General features: G+C 33.9%; 1 protein-coding gene across 7 annotated transcripts in view; it reads right to left on the reverse strand.

Moving 5' to 3' along the window:
- The window catches only part of NRG1 (neuregulin 1), a 725,774-nt gene that overhangs the window by 27,377 nt on the left and 689,502 nt on the right, over positions 1-8,895 (reverse strand). For 4 of the 7 annotated variants that reach the window (XM_075862109.1, XM_075862100.1, XM_075862135.1 and 1 more), the window contains 2 exons: positions 3,290-3,410; positions 917-975 (listed from right to left, as the gene is read on the reverse strand). In XM_075862109.1, coding sequence (XP_075718224.1) covers positions 917-975; positions 3,290-3,410 — 180 coding nt within the window. Of the gene's footprint in view, positions 1-916; positions 976-1,447; positions 1,516-3,289; positions 3,411-8,895 lie in introns of all 7 variants that reach the window. The other 3 variants (XM_075862090.1, XM_075862126.1, XM_075862118.1) reach the window with 1 other exon arrangement.

Consider the following 8,895-nt stretch of genomic DNA (forward strand, 5'->3'; position numbering starts at 1 on the left):
ATATAAAATTCAACCAAGCTACTTTCGTTTTATTTTCCCATAAATATATCTATATATATATATATATATATATATATATATATATATATAAATATCTCCAGTCCTAGTTTTACTTAAAGTACATAAAAGCGATCTCAAATATGAGATGTTGCACTAGTTACTGTATGTCAGACAGCTTGACTATGGATAATGGTACTTGAACATTAGGGTTAATGTGTAGATGTTTGTGATAAATTTGTAAATTAACATGTGGAAATATTTCAGTCAAAAAAAATAAAAAAAATATCCATGAAATGTCTGCAGATTGGTCCAGAACCTGGAATCTCAATAGCTATCTTGATATCTAAATATACGCATAAAAGGCTAGGCAAACTGTTGAGGAAGTGTAGATGTATTTTTTTATATAACTGCCGATGAGTTACTAGTTTAGCAAATTAGCAATAAGATATATATTTTTTTTAATCCTAGGAATACTCATGGCTTAAGCGTGAAAGTTTTTGTGTCATTTTGATATAAATATGTCATTTAATTTATATTTATATTCTCCTTTTCTCATAAGATATAAATTATTTGTTTTGGCCAAAATACAAATATAAACTAGTAGGCCTAAATGAGGAAGCCCTTTACATGTTATTCTCATCTTACCTTTACAGTAGCTAATACACTCTTTAATATAATAAAACATGCATGCCCATAAACATTGGTGCATCAAAAGATATTGCAGTAATAATAATAATAATAATAATCCATTATTATTATTTTATGTCATGCTACAGGCAGAGCAAACAGTACTGAGCCTAGTAGAGAATAGTACATCAAGTACTAGGTGAGATCTGAAGAGAGATTCAGCAACGAGAAAGCAGCACCAATTGAGCATGCTCCTATTCAGGCAGAGACAGAAAGGAAGTGGACGTACTGTAGAAGCTGGCCATTACGTAGTTTTGGCAGCGATCACCAGTAAATTCATTTGGGCACCTGAGAGGAAAGACAAAAAAGGGTGGAGAAAACAGAGAAAAGAGAAGAGTTGAATATATGCCAAGAAAGAAGATCCTTCAAGTGTAAACTGATTGTTCTTGGAGGTCCATCATCAAAGATTGGGTCTTGCTTTTTTTGTACCGGCATGACTTTATGTTTGCTTTGCACTGATATAAAAACTCAGTTAGTAACACTTGCCCCAGTCTACATACAGCCCATTTACAATTGTTTGTTAGGCTGTCCAAAAATGACAACACCAAATGATAATTTGCCTCATTGAATTGCTGATATTTTTTTCCATTGCAGTTAATTGATTTGTTGATTCACTCACTAATGCTTTTAAAGTCATGTGCGGTACAAAAGGAAGCTGTTATCTCTGATAAAATACCTCGCCAAGTATGTCTGATTCATTTTTTATTTGTTGCTGCATTTGGGGAATGAAGAAATCAAATATCAGATGATTGGGACATACTTTCTGGTCTTATGACTCTCACAGGGTCAGTCGCAGTACATCTTGCTCCAGTGAATCCAGGTTTGCACCTAAAGGGTAAAAATGTGATGAGCAAAATAAAATAAAATAAAAAAAAGGAAAATGGTATCCATCTGAATGTGTTCTCCTGTAGGACATGGTGGGGGAAAAAAAAGCTTCACTTTTCAAAAGAGTAACATGCAAGATGAAAAGTGATGCTTAACTTATAACCAAAATGTAAAGGTGGCGGTAAATATTACGTGCATGAATGAAGAAGGACAATTTACAAAACACAGTACTATATCAAGATTTACTTTTAAAAAAAATTGGTAAAAATATATAATCTACATAACCAATAATACAAGTGAGGCACTATGAACATAGCATTCTTTCAATGTGTGAAAATCCCCAAACCCTGGGTAGTCTTTCCTTATGAACCTTAAAAGTGTTCACATTATCTTGTAAAAATTATATAAGCATGACAATGAATAAAAGTTGACATCAAAAATCCAAATCCAAAATGTTTTCCTTTTTAAGCAACTTTATAAAAACTGTTAAATTACAAAATTTCAGATGTACCGTATGTGTTAGAATTTGCACAATTATCAATTGTCTTACACCTAGGAAAAGGTGTTTCCGTTGTTACTTAGATATTAACTGTGCTGACATCATAGGTGGGTATGCATTCACAAATAATTCAGTGGATATAATAAGAGGGTCATTTAATACATCACACAGATTACACCAAAAATTTAAATTGGAAAGTCTTTGACAATTTAGGTCAAAGATGACAGGTTATGCTAAAAGAAATGGCTTCATTTACTATGAAGGTGGTAAGTTATCATAGATATAGGTGACATAATTATGACATCACAGGATTTGACATGTGTTAGACATATGGTGTAGTGGGTCCAATTTGCAATAAATAAGAGATTTAGAAAGTTACTATACATTATAGGGAACATTTCATAGGGTGAACCAATTACATTAGAGTATTAATGGAAACAACCAAGAAGAACATTATTTTCTTCTATTTTTGGCCATTCTCACCTAGATAAGGCTTGAGAGGTTTTTAAAAATTGATGCAAAGAAAAAAAGGAGTAGCTAGCCATAGCAGCCAATCATATCCCAGCTCTAATATTTCAGAGAGCCCCACTATTTATTTTCATCAGTTTTGATCATTTTCCTCCAAATTTGAAACTATATTGAAATTCAACAATCCATACATATTACAAATAATCAATTATTCACATTTTCGGTCATAAAAAGTTTTGTTCCATCATTAAAAGATTAAAATAATTTAAGGTAACATTCAGAGCCATTAAGTACTGTGTGGAAACTTAAAATTAGATTTCACTATGTAATTGTATGAAGCAACTCAACATTTATGTTTAAAATTTGATGATAAGGTCACTAATGATTCAGTTTTCCATTAGATGATATAAGGACTTGATACCTTTACATAGATAGAATGATCAAAAGTAAAAAATAAAATGGTGATTTTTTTGTGATCTGATTTCTTGTTTTTTTGTACAGTAGGTGGCATTTTTCAGATATCACATTGTTGATAATGGTTGAATTCACGTAGCTCATGAAATGTTTCAGTTATTGTTTGTGTCTTTTGAACGTCTTTCTCATCTAATGGAAAATGATAACATGTACAGCCATGAAGGAAAATATCTTGGTGTAATGTGTTGGTGGCATAGTACTGGATCATTAATTGTATAAGAATCAGGAGCTGGATTGAGCATAGCACCTAAGATTTCAGCAACAGAATACTCAAGGCTGAATATTAACTTGTAGATAAATGTATTATAAGAAAAAGTATATTGTAAGTGGTCTTACTTGCACATGTATTTTCTCGCAGGACTGCTTGTTATTCCATTGATCACATAGCATTCACCTCCATTAACACAGTATGTCTTCTCTTTCTCTGAACATTTTGATAGATGCCCTACCGGAGAGACTGTAAACAAAAAAAAAGATTAAATTGATTTATTCATTCTATAAGAATGGGTTGATTTTAATGTATTGACGTGTGTATGCCAACCCAAACTGTTTACAATAGACATGGTTTTTGACCTTTTTAATGTAAGGGTATGTTCACACGTAGTCAACAAAAACGTCTGAAAATCCAGAGCTGTTTTCAAGGGAAAACAGACCCTGCTTTTCAGACGTTTTTTGACCAACTCGCATTTTTCGCGGCGTTTTTCGCGGCGTTTTCGCGGCGTTTTTTACGTCCGTTTTTGGAGCTGTTTTCAGTGGAGTCTATGAGAAAACAGCTCCAAAAACGTCCAAAGAAGTGTCCTGCACTTCTTTTGATGAGGCTGTATTTTTACGGGTCGTCGTTTGACAGCTGTCAAACGACGACGCGTAAATAACAGGTCGTCTGCACAGTACATTGGCAAACCCATTCAAATGAATGGGCAGATGTTTGCCGACGTATTTGAGACGTATTTCCAGACGTAAAACGAGGCAAAATACGCCTCGTATACGTCTGAAATTTGGCCGTGTGAACATACCCTAAAAATTCAGCAAAAAATATCTCTGGATACATGTCAGATGATCACATCAATATAGTGTATGAGTTTACAATACTACCGATTTCCAAAATAAAGGGCTGAACCCCTTGGCATTTCAGTTATTGGATATTCTTGACATAACATCTTAAGTAAAGCACACTCTATTTGAAAAACTCTTGCTTTTGAATGTTGTTCCAGAGTTTTCTAGGGATGGAAATTTGTGAGCAGAGAAAAAGGGGATTTGGTGCTCCATAGCTTTGGAAATCAGTGGAGTGAGATCAAAGGCTCCACTGTAGTTATATTCAGACAGGTATCTAAAACATGTCAGAATATAACTTTGAGTTTTATTCCCCTTTAAAGAATGAGTACTCATGACTTGCTATCACATTGTAGATCTAAAGATAGTCACACATTAGGGATTAAAGACGGCCATTTTCTGAATGACCTGTTCATGGTTGGCCTGTGTAGGTTGACATTCTAAATGACAACACCAGAAGTTAAAAAAAAAAAATAGACGATCGATCTCTGCCTTGATATGTGACCTGGTCTGGGTTTCTTTTGATGGGATGCAGATCTGTCGTTTGTCATGATTGACTTTAAAGGATTGCACCCAACAACAACTGTAAAAATATAACATGGCAGATCAACTTGTCCACGAATATTTGTCTGGTCTAAATTGGCCCTTTTTGGCTATCCAAAACCTCTAATTTATGGTCAGCTTAAGTTGTTTATTTTCATTAAACTGGGCAATTGAACAACATAAAATGGATTACCAGCACCAAAGTTAGCAGAGATCTGATATAAGACAAGTTTAGCCCTCACTGTTACTTGCATTTTAAAATAGAAACTTACAGATCAAGAACTGATTGCTGACCAATTTCAAAGCAGGAATCACCAGGGCTCTTGGTCTATATTAGAGAGTGAGCGGTGATGGACTACAGCTGTTTTTCCATGGTGCCATGGATGAGAACATGTTGTGGATGTCATACACTACTGTGATATATCCATGTGACATGTGATATATGCTTTGGCCTGGCACAGTGTAAGTCGATAGATTTACATTAATGCACAAAAAAAGAAAAATCTTAATCTCAGAAAGAACAAAGACATCAGGTACTTTCTAAATATACAACAGATGAAAAAAACATCAAACTGGAATAATTTCAGAGATATAATAAATGAAATTGTGAATATGTACTATATATATTTACACATACTAGTTCATACATAGAAGAAATCACAGCGCTCCAGGAATAGTGAATAGAAGTGTTTATTCACCCATTTCAATGCAACGCTTGAAAAAAGCCTTGTGGCTTAAACGTTGCAGTGATAAAGGTGAATAAACACTTCTATTCACTATTCCTGGAGTGCTGCGATTTCTCTTATGTATATGTGTTGAGACCCTGGATGAAGGTCAAGTTTGCTGGCACCTTGTGCTGTTTCCATTTGCTAAAGTTCTGCTTCTTCACATTTGAATATATATATATATATATATATATATATATATATATATATATATATATATATATATTAAAAAAAATATATATATATATATATATATATGTATATATATAAAAAAATGTATTCAAACATGTTCAAGTAAAAACAAAATAGCTAAGTAAAACTTGAGCAGTTATGTGGTAAAATATTTAGCATAATACCCTACTGTACACTAAACTTCCAGGGAAAAAGGTTAATAAAATTCTGTGGTAACGTTCAACGAACCACCATTAAAAAAATTATTAGTGCTGTAGAAAGAAAGACCGATCAATAAAAAATGTATTGATGCACAAAATCTCTCTGCTTTTGCTCATTTGAAATGTTAAAATGTTGCAAAATACATAAAACAAACATACAAAGCTCATAACAAACAACATTGGTGGACGTAGAATATGCCATATCGAATCTAGATCCCTCTCTATGCCTATCCTGTAATCTCTGTCTATTACATTGCTTGAGAAAGGTCCCGATGAGCGAACTGAAACATTGCACTTAATATGGCTTCTTTTCGTTTTTTCACTGGAACCTTGGTGTGCTGCAATTTCTTGTGAAGATAACGTACATTATCAAAAGATCTGTGCATACTTGGATAAAAGTTAATTCTTAAAGGCTTTTCCCGGACGTGTCTTTTACGCACTAGAGAAGTTTGGCCATTCTAAAAAATATGTCATTACATATTAAAACTGGTGAGTGAATTTAGTTTCTAAAGATCCCCTTTAAGGCCCAAATTCCTTAGTGAAATGATATCCTAATGTACAGTAGCTAAATGTTTCACTGTTTCTTTTGTGCACCTGGATAAATGTATAAGTTACAGGTCTATAAATTTATGAGCTCGGTAGGTTTATGGCTTCAGTCTTGTAGAAAACCACAGATAACATATTATGATATCACCATGATGTGTGCCAAATGACAAGATCAGCTCTTTTCCATTAATTGTGTTTGCTCCATGAATGAGCAAACAATAAGCCACAACACCAAAGTAGAGCACTGCAGCTAAATATTCTTAAACATGGTAAAATGAACCAAAATAATGAAACCTTTTTTTCACATTTATCATAAGAAGTTTTTTTCACATCTCCAAACTGCTAACCACATTTATGAAGGTATTACCAAACAATTCTTCTTCAACAATCACACTTTTAGATGACTATAGCTATGTGTTATATGTGAATATTTACTCCTAAAGTGTATTCTGCTTGGAACTATTCTTTCTAGCTTCCCCAGGGATTACGCATAGCGCAAGTCTCAGATAGTGTATCTGCAGGACAAACACTGAGGAGATAATATTGGACAATGTATTTCCTGGAAGCACGTCCAAAAGAAAAAAACACAGTCTTTATTGTATTTAGCGATAATAGCATACCAAATATTTCTAAGTATGTTTTTCTGTTAAAATAACATGAATGGTCATTTGAAATAGTGTACTATAAGGTTAAGATCAAGCGTATAATCCTTACCTGAAATAGTTCCATACATCCTGGCTCCGTAGAACCTCTGCTCAACCATTGATCAAAATCAACTGCCTACTGGAGGACGGAGGTTATATCTTATAGGGGTATCATTTTTATGGTATATAGCACATATTGTGCCAAGTAATGACTAGATGTATAGAATATCAGCTTCTGGGTGTTGTGTAAGCAGCTTCTAAATACAGTCAATAAATAGGGTGATAGATTTCTATTATTTAGTGCTGGGAACGTCACCAGAAATGTTACACGGTTATTAGAGTGTTAGGTACAATTATTCATCATAAAGACTGTAACGAAATATGATACATTTACTCCTTGAGGATATGAATTTTCAGGTGTTCAAGTCACGGGGAAAGTCATGACGCAGGCCATTCATTGCACAATATTGCCATTATTTATTAAAGAGATAGTCAGTGAATCAGAGTTTCGTTTCGTAAACCTACTGTATAAAGGGGTTGTCTCAACATTAAACTGAAGATAGGACGATAAGTTATTCACTGAAGGCCTGGCTTCAGAAACCTAAGGATGGCCATATTGTGTTCTATTACATGGAGGTCACTCAAATATAATGGATGACCATGTAATACAAGGTCATGCCAGGTCTGCCTGAGCAAGAGCCATTCTATTTTAGTGGCTCAGCACTCTGACTAATTGAGGGGGGTCCTGAGCAGGGGAACCCCTGTATGACATCCACATGCCCAAATAGGGTGTATGGAAAAAGGTTGTCTTCCTAATTCAACCCCTTAAATTGTAACTATTACAAAATCAGTTATTATTATTATTATTATTATTATTATTAATAAATAAATAATGAGCAGGTTACAAATAGTTTTGGGAAGGAACAAATCACTTTGCAGGAACTCTCTCCCTGTAATACATGGCTATGTATGGAAACACATAAAATAAAATATTAATGTAACTCTATGTGTTTAACATTGCTTATGGCTAAATCCAATCTGATCTCATTGTCACAAGACGAAAAAGAACGGCACATATAAAATAGGAGGTTTTAGAGAAAAAAGACTTCTACTGGATTTTGAGACTGGTTGGACAGGTTTGACATCTGCTGGAACTTCTGTGAGTATAGATTAGCCAAATCTTTATCTCAGGATTTCCTGAGCAAATTGTAACGCTCAAGCAGTCCTTCTAGAGATACAGCATTGTTATCATAAAAGCTCATGCATTCCTTGGCAGGTTCAGCTTGGCAGGTATGAGTGAGCTTTACAAGAATATATAAATTGCAGAATTAGGAAACCACATCATTTCCTGGCATATACAGATTAGGTAATGTGATGTTTATCATTATTTTCTCTGACAAAACAGGTACATAGAAATGAAGAACTGACAAAAATGGACTTCTGACATAGTCCTTAAAAATGACTTAAAATACTAAAATGCTATAATTCATTCCTGATGGATGAATAATCTATAATGAAAATTGAGTTTGTCCTTTTCTACTATTTCCAAATTGAAACAAAAAAAAAATGAAGAGTTCTACTCTCCCTCTAGATGGCGCTGAATGCTGATACAATTTGATATGGATGAGACTAAACATGGAGTGAAAGTGCTAATCCAAGGTAGACATATATCAATTAATTCTGACAGCATTTTGTGACTGTCAAGCTTGTGCTTAAATTTCAGTGATAATGACCAATGTAATGAAAGCAAGATCAGTAAACAAAGTTTTACAGATTAAAGTCATTATTTTTGTTTCTTTGAAAGCATGCCGGTTTTGAATGGGTTAAATAGCTATGGTCTGTATCTCCAACCAAATCCAGATTTAACAGGAACATTCAAGGTAAAGCGGTAAATTCTCAGCGTCAGTAATGTGTAGTTGCTGGTTCATGTTACAATGTATGTTCTTAAAGGGGACTTGTCCCCACTTTTCCCCTATTAAATAACCACAAAGGAGAATACATGTCATTTAACAATGCTAGGGGTTACCACTTTTTATTTTATA

The sequence above is a fragment of the Rhinoderma darwinii genome, chromosome 1 (genome assembly GCF_050947455.1).
Source record: "Rhinoderma darwinii isolate aRhiDar2 chromosome 1, aRhiDar2.hap1, whole genome shotgun sequence".
In the NCBI taxonomy this organism is placed as follows: Eukaryota; Metazoa; Chordata; class Amphibia; order Anura; family Rhinodermatidae; genus Rhinoderma; species Rhinoderma darwinii.